Source organism: Pararge aegeria, chromosome Z (assembly GCF_905163445.1).
Source record: "Pararge aegeria chromosome Z, ilParAegt1.1, whole genome shotgun sequence".
Taxonomy (NCBI): Eukaryota; Metazoa; Arthropoda; class Insecta; order Lepidoptera; family Nymphalidae; genus Pararge; species Pararge aegeria.
In genome coordinates this window covers 1,724,893-1,742,426 of record NC_053208.1, presented here as the reverse complement: position 1 = coordinate 1,742,426, position 17,534 = coordinate 1,724,893, and the positions used below count along the sequence as shown (strand labels likewise).

The 17,534-nt window shown below is 35.6% G+C and overlaps 1 protein-coding gene across 2 annotated transcripts in view; it reads right to left on the bottom strand.

Annotated features, from left to right (window-relative positions):
- Positions 1-7,728, bottom strand: part of LOC120636034 — a 134,009-nt gene extending 126,281 nt beyond the window's left edge. For both annotated transcript variants that reach the window (XM_039907278.1, XM_039907279.1), the window contains exons 1-3: positions 7,667-7,728; positions 3,497-6,495; positions 2,785-2,818 (exon numbers count right to left, since the gene is read on the bottom strand). In XM_039907278.1, coding sequence (XP_039763212.1) covers positions 2,785-2,818; positions 3,497-6,495; positions 7,667-7,684 — 3,051 coding nt within the window. In that variant the 5' untranslated portion in view covers positions 7,685-7,728. The remainder of the gene's footprint in view (positions 1-2,784; positions 2,819-3,496; positions 6,496-7,666) is intronic.
- Between the last annotated feature and the right edge of the window lie 9,806 nt (positions 7,729-17,534).

The following is a 17,534-nucleotide window of genomic DNA, read 5'->3' as shown; positions in this document are numbered from 1 at the left end:
ATTTCCTTACAAAGCTGTCTAATATTTGGAGCTTTTTATCCGGCTACGTTATTTCTAGAGGAACATTGTATCACATCTTTTGGTGCGCAAGAAAGAGACGAACACTGAATGATTATAAGCCTTATCCAAAGATTATTTAAGACGATTCATTGTAGATGCGGCAACTTGTTTTAGAAATAAAATTATCATATGTTAGGTATACCTATTATGATAAAATTTATATAGATTTATTGTCTTTTAAGAGATTAGTTTTAGAAATAGTTTGGTTGCATTTCTTAAATATCGTTCAACGGGTACATACCTACCTACGACGATAATATTTTTGGATTTGTCAATATTTCGGCCCAGTTGCATGGGTCGTGGTCCCTCGTGACACGATCCTATGCCTATTTAATAAAGAAATATTTGACTTTGACTTTGACTTTGGTCTAATCGGCATTGAAAAGATCAAATAATCAATAAGCCGTCTCTGGACCTTCAAGAAATACCCATAGAACTGGCTGGCTATTTTTTTTTTATTGTATTAAATAGGCCATGTCAAATTGGTTAAACTATTTATAAATAATGTTATTTATTTGTTTTTGTAATTAGACATTGTTACACATTTTTGTGTATCAGAACATATCATGTAGGTACTGATTCCATAACATCTGAGTGTAGTCAGTAGTAAATCTTTTATTAACAAAACGTAGATACGTGGTGGACTCCTTGAGAAGTTCTAAAAATATTATCATAAATTGTGGTCAAAACAAGGGTCAAAAAGTCGATTCTTTGCGTTATTCTTTGTTCATGACGTCATCTCGGTAAATGTAAGCAACAGGTATATACCGGTCCCGCTCGCACACTCTCTTCCCATCGAGGAATGATTCAAGGATGTGCTCTCTTCAGTTCAGTGCTCCCTCTCTGGCACGGAAGCCTTAAGGTCTTAGCATTAGAATATTAGGACCCACACAGCCGGCTTGATTTTTGGCGATTTGTTTAAATCAATTATCGAGGCATTAAAGTTCCAACCCGTAAATAACCAATCGCATTCGCGAGGGTACAATTTTTAACCCAACCGAGGCGAAGACAAAGGCGGGTTTTATAACACTGAAGCACTTTTCCACACTTTTTATGTAATAAGTTTATTGTTTTTTATAGTTTTGAAGTTATACTTATTTTTAGGGAAAAATGGTGAGAGTAAATTTTTACAATGCGCGCGCACACCGTCACAAAAACCGACACCATGAAGTTAGCAATAGTCAACATTATAGTTTTTCTAAAAAAAAGTTTGGCAGTTGACTTTTAATAATTCAAACAATACGTTTTTCTATTGTAAGTGTCGTTTATTCTACAAACGAAGAATAATTCGAAAGATATGTAACATAACTTCTAACGCGTGTACATAAGTACACTTACGTTTTTTTTTTCTTACCGTTTCACTTGTCATCGTAACATCGTAACACGTAAATCCAATATACCTATTTAGTGGATAAGACACACAAAGAAACGCAAAAAAAAAATGGCACTGCTTTGATATAATTTATGTTAATATTTCGATACCTACCCGATAGAAGTTTTTCTTCATCAGTCGAAATAGGTAATATGCATAAAATTAGGTATTTTATTTACAAGACAAAAGAAACAACTGATACACCTTAGTGCCTATTAAATGTATGTGTTTTATCATCTGAACATTTCATAAAAATAAATAGTTCGTCTACCTCTATTCAGGTTGAGTCTTCATGAGACATTTTAATAGGATCACACTCGTTACCGTCATTTGTGACGTCTATCTTGACAGTTTTTACGTTAAGACGTGGCAAGGTCACGTAGGACGAGAAAGTATGAATTTTGAATTCCGACCAGCTAGTTTAGTTCAGTTGATTTATATGCAATAGAATTGGAATAAATAGCCCATAACAGTCTTTTTTTTTTGAATATATAGAAAAGCACTTGACTGCAATCACACCTTATGGTAAGTGATGATGCAGCCTAAGATGAAGCGCGCTTGCCTATAAGATGCCTATTGACTCTTGATTTAATCCCAGATTATAGGTATCGGGGAAGACGGAAGATGGGATGGGGCATTCCAGGCCTTTGCGGTGCGGATCAGAAAGGAAGAAGCAAAACGCTTCTAGTATTGAACTAAAGGCTTTTTTACTTTTGACGGCCGATTGGCACAGTGTGAGCGACCCTGCTTTCTGAGTCCATGGTGAGTTCGATTCCCACAACAATGTTAGTGTGATGAAAAGGCTTCTCCCCATGATTCTGGGTTTGCCCACGCTGGGGAGACGGGGTGGTGCTCGCATTAAATGGCATTTAAAAACTACCGAAGGCACGTCTTGTACGACACACGCGTGAAGAGAGGGTAGCGATTATAATATTAAGCATAACTTAAACGATAAAAACCTTGTGTGTGTATTGCTCTAACTTCATAGCTAAATATTAATTGACTGTGAGATGGTGATAACAAACAAAATTAAGTTTGTTGTGGGCTCTTCGTAGTCCAGGGCGCGTTTGGAACCCTCGTATATTTAGGTTTAAGTGGTCGAACGAAGTTATAACCATTACTCGATTATGTAAACATATGACGCTTCATAAGTGCGTGTGATAGGTTTACATGAATCAAGAATATTAGAATTTGGATTTGATCACTCTATCTCTTATTTGCCGTCAAATAGCTATCAATTTATATCGATGGACAAAAAGAGGGAAATCTGTGCGATTTACTAAACTTATCTACACTCGCTATGTGTGTTTGATTACACGCCGTAAAAATGTGGCTGTTAAAGCTAAACTCACCTGATCTTCATCTCGGCAATCGATGATTTCACTTCTGAAAGAAAGGAAAAACAGAAGCTCAAAAAAAGGTATTTCATTTACCTAACATAAATTACGTAGCTACTTATTATGTATTATACTCATTATGTACGATAAACTACGTCGTGTGATACCTACATATTAACTATTGTTTTATTCCAAACTATTTTCACAACTATTTTTATAAAAAAATTGGTATTAATGTTAAAAATTTTATATCAATAGGCATGAAAATTGAAGACTAAAGTCTTCGAACAGTGCGAGTTGCCAGTGATGATTTACGTATCCGAACGCGGTCGCTTACTATGGGCCTGGTAAGAAGGCTCAGAGTCGCGATGGAGAGAGCTATGTTAAGAGTATCTCTACGTGATCAAATCAGAAATTACAAAAATTAATCACTTGAGAAAAATTAATAGTTTTGCATGGTTACCATTTGATAGATTGAAGATTCTTATACTCTATTAAGAGGCGCAGGGTGCGTTTAGGAACCTCCGAAATTTAGTTTTAGGTTAACGAATGTAGTTATTACCATCACTTCACAATAACGGTAACATAATTATATTACGAGTATATGTGAACGCTTCATAAGTGCTTGTGATATTCTACTTGAATTACACAAACTAAATGCAAAGAGAAATGCGATTTAGTCAATCTTTATTAAAAAACTAAGTGAGCTAACGGTGAATTGATTTACCTGCATCGTAGTTTCTTGATAACGGGCATCTGGGCGGTGCTGTCATGGATCCTAACTTGTGTGGGATCTATCTCCTCGCAGTCGTCATCGTCATAAGGTATCTGACCGGTTCTCCGCGCCAATATGGACTCCATGAATGGACTGTAAATCTGGCCCGAAGTGCCCAATATGTCGTCGATATCCGTATAACGTGATATGTATTTCTCGGCCCCTTTTTGATACGGTAAATTGGTCGACTCCCGTCTGTACAGGCGGCTATTTTCATATGGAGAGCTCCGACCCCTTGAATAGTCCTCGATATCTTTAGGAGTCTCTAAACCTTCTGGACTTCTTCTAGCCCCCAGTGGCTCATCGTCAGGCAAGTGTAATGGAAACGGTGGGATTGTACTAGGTGGAATATAAACTTCAATTTCTTCCGAATCAGAAGAGTCAGAGTCTTGTGGCGGTGGTGTGGGCAACTTTTCTATACCTTCTGGAATGTTTTTGTCGCTAGACAACCACCATGGACGTTCCCCAGATTCGATATGACGTATACGTCTAATTGGAAAAACTCGCTGATCAGAACCCGATTTACTGAGACTCAAGTTATTCGGTATATCTTGTTTATTAACACTCGATGAACTTTCAGTGTTTACAACTTTCCAGTCTTTTCGATCACCAGATTCAATATGCCGGATCTTGAAGAAGTTAAATTTTTCACTTTTATCACTGTCGCTTGAGGATTTTTTTGGGGGTGACAGTCGTTCTATGCCTTCCGGAATGTTAGCATTACTGTCAAGCCACCAAGGTTTTTCATCGTCCGCAAAACAAGTGGGTTTTAACGATAATTTCAATTCTGGGGTGCTATTACAGTCATTAAATGATTCTTGCGGGCGATCATAATCATTACTAGCTTTTTTCTTATCAGTGTCCGACTCAAACCATGATGCACGATCACCTGATTCAATATGTCTGATAGCTTTTAACTTTACTAAATTGTCATCATTCGATGCTATTATATTAAAAGTATTATTCTTACTTCGCGAGCCATTTTCAGTTATGAAATTGTTACTATCCTTAGCAGCTTCTGAATTTGATATATCAGTTGTACGATTAATTTCATCGTTATCTTGATGTCTTAGCTTAAAGAGGTTAGTAACTGGGGCTAATGCTCTGATTAAAAATGATTTAGCGTCCTCACATCCCTCGTTTTTATTCAACATGCTCTGCTTCGAATTTTGATCAGCATTGTCATTTATTGTAAGCCTTGAAACGTCATTAGATTTATTTTTTAATACAGTTTCATCTTCACTTATGGATGATTGTGTTGATAATGTTATGCTGGATTCTGGGCTATTACTTTCTCTCGATTTAGAATATTTTAATTTTGAAGGGCCATTTTGTAAACTTGTACTTGAGGAATTTCTACTTAAACTTTTGGATGGAATTTTGCTGGAATCTTTAGATTTGCAATTTTTCTCGATATTTTGTTCGGAATCTGAGGAACTTGCAGATTTGCTTCTCTTCTTGACAACTTTTGTTTTAGTAGTAGAGTCTGAGGATGAGACTGTACTTGATTTTCGTATCTTTATTTTTCTGACTTTAGTAACAGTAGTGTCAGATTTAGGAGGTTGAGGTGGTAGCTGGTTATTGTTAACAATTACTTTTTCTGGGGATATATTGATATCCCCAGAAAAAGCAATGTCATTTAATGCTGGCGTAGACGGGGGACTTTTAGCCTTGTTTAACTTGAGGTTCACATTAATTATTATTTCGGAGGTATCATCTTCTTGATTTTGTACACATATGTTCACTGCTTCCTTATTTGGCTCTATGTCGTTGAAATGAAAAGGTTTTTCCCTCTCTTCTGTATTTGGGCTTAAACATTTGTTTTCTAATGGAGCAGGTTCTTTACTTCGACTTCTGCTGCTCCTGTCATTACAAGCATTGTTTGATAAATTTGAATACTGTGTCAAATGTCTTCCTGCGTATCCTGTATAACTATTAACATTAGGCGAATAATATGTCCAATTTGTCATGCTTGTTCTACTTGTAGTTCCGAACCTGCTCGATCGTGTTGGGTCATCAAGTCGGTCGGATTGCATCTCTTTGTCTATCATTTCGGGTCGTTTTCTTGTACGGGTTATAATTTTTTCGATAGTTTTAGCCATATCCGCTCTTCGCATTCGCACATAAGCTGAAGAACCAGGTGGAGTTGGAGATGTATGTCGTGTAATGACCGTAACGGTTTCAATTTCATCGTTTTCACTATCATTCTTTTTAATACCATTTTCAGTTATCTGTATCTTATTTTTATTTTCACTCTTGTCTTCATCTATGCAACAAGGAACAACAGATTTCTCATTTTCCGGTTTACTTACGTCGTTTAAGAGAATTGGCGATACAAGCGATCTTTTGATAGGCGTTGGGCTTCTTAAGTAACTTGACGATGATAAACGATTGGCTATAGCATATCGGTTCACTGTAATCTCCGGCTTGGCTTCTACTCTAGAAGTTGGTCGTGAATAACTAGATGCGCGTGGATACAGTTTATAGTTTGATAAGCTACTGTAACTAGAAGCCTTATCAGTCTTATTTGGAATGTCTTTGTCACGATCAACGGGGTTTATTTCTTGACATTTATCTTTGTAACTTTTAACCGTTCTTCTCTCAGGGCTGGTATTTCTTGCTGTTCGACTAAGGCTATATTTCGATGAAGTTGAGACTGGACTTACATCTCTACTTCTGTTTATGGCAACGGATGGGACTGATAGTTTAGAATAGTCTTTCTTTTCGTATTTGGATGAAGGTTTGTCAGTTTGTTTGTAGCTTGCATATCGACTGGCTATGGTCGATATCGGGGTCTCTTCGCGGGTGGAGCGGTCGTTTAGGATGGGTATGCTGGATGACTTATAAGATGGAGTGGTAGTGTATTTAGCTGTAACTGTTGAAGGTCGCTCCGTGGCGGCTGTATTTCTTTCTGTGTTTCGGTTTTTGCTGTACGCAGATGATGACTCGTACTGAAATAAAGATAAAAACTTGAGAGCTTATTTATGCATGTATTCCAGTTTTTGGTACGTACATATGCATGACTGTAAATAAAACTCTGCTATAAACTCCAACTGGAGTTCATAGTAAAAGTACAAAGAGTTCATAGCCATCAAGGAATATTCAAATCCATAATCCTCATTCTACACTATCAGACATAAAGCTGTTCCTTTCACCGCTTTATAAATAGCAGGAGGAATGCGCGCCCGGAGATAACATACAAGGGTTTTATTGAGCCCTTCGCTTATACAGTGACTGATTAATAGCGAGCTGAAGAATGGAATTTAGCGCCAGCTTTATTTTACTCCGCAGTTTATGGAAACTCCTCTAAAACATTAAACGGTGAAAACAAAATTAAAATGCCAACATTTTTTTTGATACTTTCGTGTTTGATTGCTTTAAAAATGCCTTGAAAAAGAATTTGCTTACGTGTTCGTGTGAGAAAAATTGTTACCCCAAAATGTCCCAAAAAATTACAGTTTTGGCTTCAGTATCTTGGCTTTAAAAATATTTTCAATAAATATTCAATGTATAGAATTGGACCCGTTACATTTTTATTATAAGTATAGACTACCTATAAAGCCTCTTTTCATCCTTAACACTACACTCCATGTACCTAACGTTTAGTGAAGGTATCTTCGGGTCCTGTGTATGACAAAAAAATCAACAGGTAATAAGAGTCTATTATTACACTTAGGTATATTATTTGGATTTGCATTTCGGATTATTTCCACCCGTGCTCCAATGCTCAATTGATAAAACTGTGAACGAAGATATTGGCCTATCCCCGGGTTGAGAAATATAATGGGTTCATTGAATTCAGAACAGAACCCTCATTCAGCCATTATAATATGCAGTGCATTGTGTCCAAAAACAGTGAAAACGCCCCGCGCACGCCCCACTTTACACCCGCGTAAATAATTACTGTCAACTGCTAAATGGTATTAAGCGACTAACCATCATTTGCTCGAAAAACCAATCTAAAGTGGAATGGTTTTTAATGATACACGGTTTCTGAATGTTCTAAATTCTATGAATAGGTTGTTATTTACAATTTTGTATCATCTTTGCGCTTAGTAAAACATTTGAATCCTCTATTAGCGATGTGACTCGTATTAGAGCTTAAATAAAAAGTCGACTTACATAATTCCTGAATGACATTTTAGCTGTTGGTCACCTATCTTCCATAAGTTTGTGAAATGATTTGGTCCGATGCTTAATCCTGAAAAGAAAGGCAACTTATAATAGTAATGCAGTAAATAAAACAGATCTAGAGCAAGTACAAGACACATTATCGCTATCCCTATCTCTATCCCTATCCCTACTTCCGTATCCCTATCCCTATTAATATTATAAATATATAATTTTTTGATAAGCTTTCACGCAAAAACTACTTAACCGATCCGATTCGTTAGAAGTAATATAGGATACTTTTTATCCCGACATTAAGCTCTGTTCCTTTGGGAGAGGGGGTGAAAGTGTTTGACGATTTATACCATAACTCCGACAAATTATAACCGATTTTAATAATTATTTTTGTAGTATAGAGGTAGTAATATGTGAAACGAAACCATTCGAAGTGGGTATTTAATCTTTGAATATTCATTTAAAAAAAAAACAGTAAGTGTAGTGTAGGTACAATGTAGGTACGTGTATACGATATCGTACTTTATTACTATGCAATACCGTTTCTTAATATACTATATCTTAGTTTTAAAATAGAACTCGTTGCTATTCGATATTTCCGGACTAACCTATAATAATATATGAATTGAGCTCCGAATCGATATGCACATATAACCTACGTTTTGACGGCTGTCTTACTAGAATAGTTTTTTAATCTTTAAAGAAAAGCCAACCCGTTTTTCACCACGACAATCTGGTATTACCCACCGTGGCAAAAATCGGTCCGGGAACTATTTATATTAATCTGAGCATAGTCTTTTGCACTTAATCCCGCTGAGTAAATTTGAGTCGCTTGATGAAAATATAGCAAATTCAAATTCAAATTCAAAATTTCTTTATTCATGTAGGCCTATCACAGGCACTTATGAAGCGTTCGTACATAAATGTTTACATTATTGTAAGGGGATGGTGATAACTTCGTTTGCCAACTTAAACCTAAAGCTACGAGGGTTCCAAACGCGCCCTGGTCTAAGAAGAGCTTACAACAAACTTAGCCGGGTAAAAATGTTTTTGTTATCACCATCTCACAGTAAATTTGTATTCAGCTATGAAGCTAGAGAAATTCACACCCAAGCTTTTTTATCGTTTAAGTAATCGTTAATGTTATAATAGGATTTTTCTGTAAGCTTACGTTTTATATAAACTTTGAACTTATTGAGAGACAACTCAAAGATTTCATTTGGTAGCTTAGAACTTTTTCCCTTATCAAGCCAAGTGTTCCACTACCAATCCAAAATTTTCCGCTAGTTCCCTTGCTATAAAGGAATCATGAATAGGTAGTCAAATGAGCTTGCGTTATAGATTCCAATATCGTCGCAGCCCGCGGCGATGCGCTATAGAAAGCGAGTGAAAAGAGTCCAGAGGTTAGCCATAACCTTAATATAAGGCTGAGGATTGAGACAAAGCGAACTTAGGATTCTATTCCACTGTAGATGTGCTAGTCAGCGAAGTTAAACCTAGACTAAAAATAAATTAAATGCCCCCTGTTCAAAATTAGCGCTCTAAAAGTAAAGTCCAGACGCAGTGTCTTTAAATCGGCCAGGAACAAAAAAAGTAAAATATTAAAAAAATAACTCCCTGCCTTTATTCCGTTAATATTTTTTTTTTATTTTGAGCATCCCGAATAAAATCGGTTTCCCTACTATACGATGCCTTACTTATGATTTAACATTAATAAAATTATTTTATTAAAAAATTATGGCTACGCCCAAACTTGGTGTACATACGTTACATAATGCAATTGAATTTATTTCAAATATTTTATTATAAACTACCTGTTGCCCGCGACTTCGTCTGCGTTTAATTTAGTTTTTTGACGTGACATTAAATTTAGTTGCAGTTTTAAAAAAAATTAAAGTACTCAGTATCGCTAAGCCTTGCATGACGGGTTTGCTGCTGTCCGCTGAGGAGTTATGTCCTCTATCTCCAACCACAGTTTGGACAAAATTAAACACATATTATAACCTCTATAGTACAAAAATAATTATTAAAATCGGTTATAATTTGTCGGAGTTATGGTATAAATCGTCAAACACTTTCATCCCCTCTCCCAAAGGAACCGAGCTTAATGTCGGGATAAAAAGTATCCTATATTACTAATAACACTTCTAAGAATATGTGTACAAGGTTTCATGAGGATCGGTTTAGTAGTTTTTGCGTGAAAGCGTAACAAACAAACTTACATTCACATTTCTAATATTAGTAGGGTTGTAACTTTGTGTATTGGGCTGAATAAATCGAAATTGAAATTGATTTTGTCTAAGAAACTATATGTGATCGTTATCACTAACGTTAAGGAGTGAACGAATGAATGAATGAATTTCTTTATTTGCAGATTGAGTTACATACTTGGTGGGTACAAATTACAATATTATAATCGTGCTACAATCACCATGAATTTGCATGCAAATTTGATTTGTTAAAAACTATGTCTTTACAATGCTCATTCAATTAAATTCTTATCAAGTATTTAAATCAAATAATAATAAATATATGTCAAAGATACATACGAGTAAATATTCTTAAATATCATAACATCGTTTTTTAAGTAAGAACTCTTTAATTTTACGCTTAAATAAAATAACATTCAGGTTTCTTTTCGCCAATGACGCTGGTAGCTTATTATAAATAATAGGTGATAATAAATAAAAAGGCTTTGCTCTCGTTAAACTTGACTAAGATTATTCTAAAGACATGGATAAGCTTTGATTTGGAATTCATGACGTATCTAGCACGCTGGGATAATACCGAACGAGTACCATAACAGTTTGATCTCCAGATTGGTGAATTGCCAGTGGCAGGTACTGATTTTACAGTCTGAGATGGTTGCAAGCATTAACCATTATGGATACGGCAGTTATCTTAAGCTCCTAGCAATATTGTATCCCTATTAATCCCAGTGCCCATCAGCGAGACATTATAGGTCAAGAATGCAGATTATTTAATTTAGCAAATTGTTTACAGCGCAAAGTTCTTTTTAAAGTCGCACTAGCGTTCCCAGCCCGCTTCGTCGGGCTAGATTTTGCTTTATTTTATTTAAACAATAAACTTACCTACATAGTTAAATTTTTAATTTAAGGCTCATTATATATTAAATCATTTATTTCTCTCCGTATTCATTCTCTTCTCGAGTGAGTTATGAAAACAAATATTCAAACTCTCAGATTTCACGCTTGTCAGGTCGGTCTTTTGTTATACATAAATCTGTGATTCTATATATATAAATATATATTATATAAATATATATTATAATATAAATATATAAATTCTATATAAATAATAATAATAATCATTAATCAAAAACTGGCACTCAAGCACATGCTTACACAAAACACTAACACACCTTACTATAAATATACCCCTCAAACGATACTAGAAAATACCACATACAAACTTTATTATGACCGATGATACTTTATTTATTCTTACAGATATATTATTATTATTATTATTCTATCCATACATTATAATAGACCAGATATAATTCTACAGGATAAATTAAGAAAAACCACTTACCTCATAGATATTGCAGTTCCTAATACCCATAATATACAGAAAACAGTAAGTGAAAAAATTAGCAAATACACTGAACTTAAAGAAGAAATTACAAGAATCTGAAAACAAGCCAAAGTGTATGTGGTACCTATCGTTATCTCTACTACCGGGGTTATTCCCAATAACCTTCTACATAGCTTAAAAATATTAGGTCTAGAAGAATCTCTCTACATCGGTTTGCAAAAAGCTGCCATTTTAAATACATGTAGAATAGTAAGAAAGTTTTTGCAGGTAGACGAAAGCATAGGTTTAACATAAAAACACACCACTGCATTTACTTGGTTAAGGCCCGTAAATGCAGTTAAAACCAGCCAAGAGCTGAGAAATACAAACACTTCCAAATAATAATAATAATCATTTATTTCAGGCTTTACCCATACAATTTAAGATCAGTTACGAGATAAAATTACATGCAATTAAAATAAATACATGTCAAAAGTAAATAAAACTAAATTAAAAAAAAAAACTAAATTAAATCTAAACCAAATAAACCAATTCAAAAACCAAATTTAAATAAAAAGAAGAATGAGAACAATCCCTTAATAACTGCTTTGCAGCGAAAATCCCGGCATTTTAGTGCTGCTGACATTCTTAAATGCACTTACGTAATACCCTTTTCTTTGCTTAGTGTTTTTTATTAATTTAGACCAGCGCTTTACACCTGAGAATCCAGCATAAGGTGACGGATCATTGCAAATAATAATTTTAAATAAAATGCTAGAGCCCTACAGAGAAAACGGAAGTCGGAAAAGCGTTTCTGATCTTTGTGGTGCAAGTCAAAAACGAGTTAGAAAATTGCTTTGCATTACTACTTGCTATTGTACACATCTATTGGGAGGCGGAGGATTCCACAACTGGAAAATGCTTCTAATCTGTGCTGAACATGAATGTTTTTCATTGGCTGTTTATCTGTATATTATAAGTATTTTTTGTATTTCATTCATTAAAAATATTCATCAGTCACCTTTGTACTCATAACTAAAGTTAACCTAACTTTGGGGTTAGATGGCGAAGTGTGTATTCTCGTAGTATATTTGATGATTTGCTCAACCTTCGCCGTCATGATTGAATTTGGCTCAAAGATAGGATAAGGACATAGGACACTTTGTATTCCAAATTCCCAGTTTCCGGATGGATAAAGAAAAAGTGTTATTTCTAAACGGCTTAGCAGCAAGACCGGTCTTCAGAAAAATTCGATAGAAACCTAAACCTAACCTAATTTTAAGCCTGGTTAAATAAAGTGATCCTCTAAAACTTAAACGAAAGCGGACAAAGCTATTTGTTATATATACGAGTTCACACAGTTCTTAAGTACACTAAGGACAACCTTAGTGTGAAGAACGAAGAGAGAAGAAGAAGAATGAAAGTTTGTAGGGACAATACTTTTTAATTATGAAACGATGGACATGTAATTTTGCGAGGATAATAAACCTGCTTTGCAGTCTTGCATTAACACAGCATGGTTGCTGATGAATTTTCTAGCACCTACTTCAAAGTCTCGATTTGGGACTTAACAAAGCCATCGCATAATTCGTTCTCCTTGGACGCCCGAGCTCAATTACAAAGCCATAGTGAAAAATTCATGTTTATCAGGAAAGTGCGAAATGGAGGAGGAAATATCTGTGAAATGGTGTGCATAGAGGGTATGCACAGGGTAGGCAGATGATATAAAATGAAGAAAGGACATGTACGAGTTATAAAAAACTTAAGGATAGGCATTGTTAGAGTTATAAAAAGCCTACCCTTATGTATTTATAACTCGTACTGCAGTTTTTTTTTCATTTTATACCATCTGCTTACTCTCAATGCATGCCACTGTCTGTGAACCTGTAGGATTGTATGAAACAATTTAACAGTTGCTAAAAGCCAACCTACAATTTCATGTACTAGAAATGTATTTTATTGTATACTAGCTTCTGCCCGCGACTTAGTCTGCGTGGAATTGTTTCTAAAACTTCGTTCGTTAACAATTTCTTAATCCTACCACGGGAACTATTTGAGACGTAGGTATAGAAAGTACATGTCCTTTTCCATAGCATAGGTGACATGCATGCCAAATTTCAAAGTTGTCTGCCCGCGGCTTTACTCGTAAACAATTTTCAATTTTCCCTCGGGAACTACTTAAGGAATCCTTATAAAACGTACGGCTTTTCCACGGCAAAGGCTACATGCATGCCGAATCCATCCAACTTCGAAGAAGAACGCAATGCTAGTGAGTGTATAAAGAGTATAATTAAGTCAGTTAACGAAGAGTGTCATTGGCACCTCGAGGGAGGCAAAGGAAAGCGTGGCAGGCCAAAGGAAACGTGGAAACCTGTTCAATTAATAATAATAATATACCACGACAATACACACATCGCTATCAAGCCACAAAGTAAGCGTAGCTTAGAGAGTTCACACGGGATTTAAAAAAAAACTCTTATAAACGCAGACGAAGAATGACAACAAACAGCTAATGAGTGTAAATAGAGTATAATAAAGTCATAAATAAAAATAAATATATTAGGACATACACGCATCGCAATCTAGCCCCAAAGTAAGCGTAGCTTGTGTTATGGTTACTAAGATGTCAGATGAATATTTTTATGATTAATATAGATAAATACTTATAATATACAGATAAGTATATTATATGTATTTATCTATATTAATCATAAAAATAACCCACCCACTGCGCCAATCGGCCTTCCAAATTCTCTGACACTTGCCGAGAGTAAGCCCTTCCGATTCTAAGTGGCTAGAGTTAATTGTGTTTAGGATATAATTATTGTCAGTTTACGGCCTTAATGATTGGCAAACTGTGCCCGTAGACTTTAGTGTCGGGAAGCTGTGGCGACCCCATTTCTGCGGAGCGATCAACCCGCAACGCAAGTCTTTGACACTTGCCGAGAGTAGGGCATTTATTTTCGTGATGTACAGACGGAAATAAATCTACCGGCTCCTATATCGTGATTGTGTGTCGATTTCTTATATTATCAGTAAGTAGGTATAATGTTATAAACTAATCGTTACCAAAAGGAGTTCATACACTTCATTAACTGTCTGACTTTATTATAATTAGATTCCCATAACTGGAAAACGTTTGTGTTGTAACATGAATGTATTTCAGTGTCTGGGTGTTTATCTGTATATTATAAGTATTTATGTATATTTTATATTTAAATATTCATCAGTCATCTTAGTACCCATAACACAAGCTACGCTTACTTTGGGGCTAGATTGCGATGCGTGTATATCCTAATATATTTATTTTTATTTATGACTTTATTATACTCTATTTACACTCATTAGCTGTTTGTTGTCATTCTTCGTCTGCGTTTGTAAGAGTTTTTTTTTTAAATCCCGTGTGAACTCCTCACCTTTGAAGCAGCGATGAAATTATTCACAAAATGAAAACCCAACATAATTAGCCATTTTTGACCCAACCTGGTAATCGAACCCTCGACGTTATCATTAGTGGAGCATACTAACCACTGCATAAAGTAGCCAGATCTTTCCGAGTAGGAAGTAATTATCAGTCTAAAAATATATAATACTATTTAAAATTTTATGTTAGTTCGACAATTAACGTCACATTTGCAGGTAAGACTTGTATGGGTGACCCCGTTGGCAGAGTATGGTATATGTATCTGCCAAGAAAGTCGCTTCTGGGTTCGACTCCCTTCGTGTTTATTTTTTGTAAAAGGTCACTCACTCTAGTTCACACAGACACGTCGAGACTTGTAGTTCTCTAACAAAAAACGATTCTATATAAAATTGTAATGATATTTGTTAGTCCAACTAACACTCTAAAACGGCTGGTCAAGACCGATTTCACTAATTTAGGTTAGGTTAGGTTATCAAGCAAATCCCGGGAAGTTTTCATGATCATCATCATCATATCAACTCCTTACCAGCCCTCTAAAGGGCACGGGTCTCCTCCCCCAGTGAGAAGGGGTTAAGGCCGGTTAAGCCTTGGTGGACCCACGCCGGCCCAGTGCGGATCGATGGACAAGGGCAGTTTTAAACGGTGACAAATACTTAAAACAAATATTCACCAATGCAGGCAAGCGTTTATAACGAATAACGAGAACTTTAATAATATAGACATTTTTCTACGCGAGTAGGCGCGTTTAAGAAGTTGGTCATAGATCGTTTAAAATAGTCTTAAAATTAAATTTATATACCAGTATTCCGGGTGATAATCAATTACTGTTACGGACAAAGTTTTGCGATCACAAGATATAGATAAATAATTATAGATTTCCTTCTTACATTTTTTTATTGTTTGTATTTTTGTAGAAACTGTTGCAACAATTATGTTTTATTAAGTTTTGAATAAGCCCCATTAACAAATATTTCTTGTAATATGTTACTCAGTTGACGCCGCAGTGAGTAATTATTTGTACTATGTATATATTGTTGTTTGTGAACCCAAATAAATAAATAAAACGACAGAAGTATATTGAATTCTTCTGTACGTGTGTTTGTCGCTCAATTCCTATTACACACAGGTGGACCGATTTTAAAGAAATTTTGTGTGTGTATTTAAAAGTGTTCCTGGAAATTGGACACGCGTTGCTTTACAGGGCAAGACGACGTCACCCGGTTCCACTAGTGCTAAATAATGAATTCCGCTTTAATTAACTACGAAATGAATAGTGTCCAATCTCTATACAATTAAACATAATCCTACCTACTATCCTACTAATATTACAAACGTGAAAGTTTGAATGTTTGTTACTTAATCACGCAAAAACAGCTAAACGGATTTGCATGTAATTTGGCCTGCATGTAGTCTTTAACGTGGAAAAGAACATAGGCTACCGGATTCCTTAAGTAGTTGCCGAGGAAACACAAATTTAAGAGCTATGCCGCGGGTAGGCAGCTTTGAAATTTGGTATCCATGACACCCATGTTACGGAAAAGCATAAGCATACTTTCTATACCGATCTCTCAAATAGTTCCCGTTGTAGGATTAAAAATTGTTAACGAACGACGTTTTAGGAACAATTTTGAAGTCCACGCAGACGAACAAGCGTACAGAAGCTGGTGTAAAATAAATAAATATACTACGACATTGCGCCATCTAGCCCCAAAGTAAGCGTAGCTATGTATGAGATGCTGTGGACTTCACCATCATAGTTAATCGGTGATCACTCTGTATAATCATTATCCTTAGAAGATATAAGGGACATATCTTGAAATCTCTGGCTGGCACTAATAAAAGTTTTGTCAGTAAGTTTGTTTTTTACTTGCCCCGTCTACACGCGGGTAGGTACTGGCTAAATTTGCCGCGCTTGACAGAAATGACAGTAGAAATTAGGGTAGCCACGCGCCCTTAGAATCAATGAAAGAAAGAAAACACAAAGAAAAATAGTTGGAACTATGAAATTTAAGAAATTAATCTAGGTTAGAGCTAAACCCTTATGCCGTAGCGACTCAGCATAGTGCTGCAGATCTATAAAGAACAACCTGAACACGGGGTGATAAATAAAAACCAACTAGCAACTTCAACATAAACAAATAATAACTATAATTAATTTCATCAGTGTCAAAGTCACAAATCGATAACTTGGAACTTTATCAGATTCAAAATTCAAAAATTCAAAGAACTCAAAATTCATTTACCTCAAGGTCAACTGGGCCTGAGTTTACAAGCACTTATGAAACTTCAAGTCAGACAGTTTGTAGTGACTCTACCGCCGGTTCCGAATGCAGATTCCACCCAGAAGAACCGGCAAGAAACTCAGCAGACGTCCAAAATTACTTTCGGAATCATATAAGGTATAAAAGCATATACTCAATCCCACAAATGACTTCTATTCCTTTCGCAAATGATATGCAGATGTCACTTACTTATGTGATTAACAATATTATTGATTCAAACGACACTGGACAGAGGCAAACATTACCATGCAGCGAAAGAACCCGAACTTCACTTTAGAACGTCACTTTAGACCTACGCTCTGCATAAGACCCATGAGGGCGTAAAGTGAGTTCATAACATTAATGGGTAATGTGTCATATATTTATTGACATTTCAAATTTCAATTCCAATTGGTAACTTTGATTTGAAAATGGAACGATGGGACGTGAGATCTCATGATTGTTTTGATTTTCAAGGCTTACGTTGCCGCAAGATAAGACAAGAGCTATCCAATTATACAATGTAGAATAAAACGGCTTTGTCAGAAAAGTCATCAAAATATAATAGTGCGAACATAAAAGCTTTGCTGGCAACCCTATAGTCTCTTTAGAATAATATTAATATTTTTGAACCCTATGCATT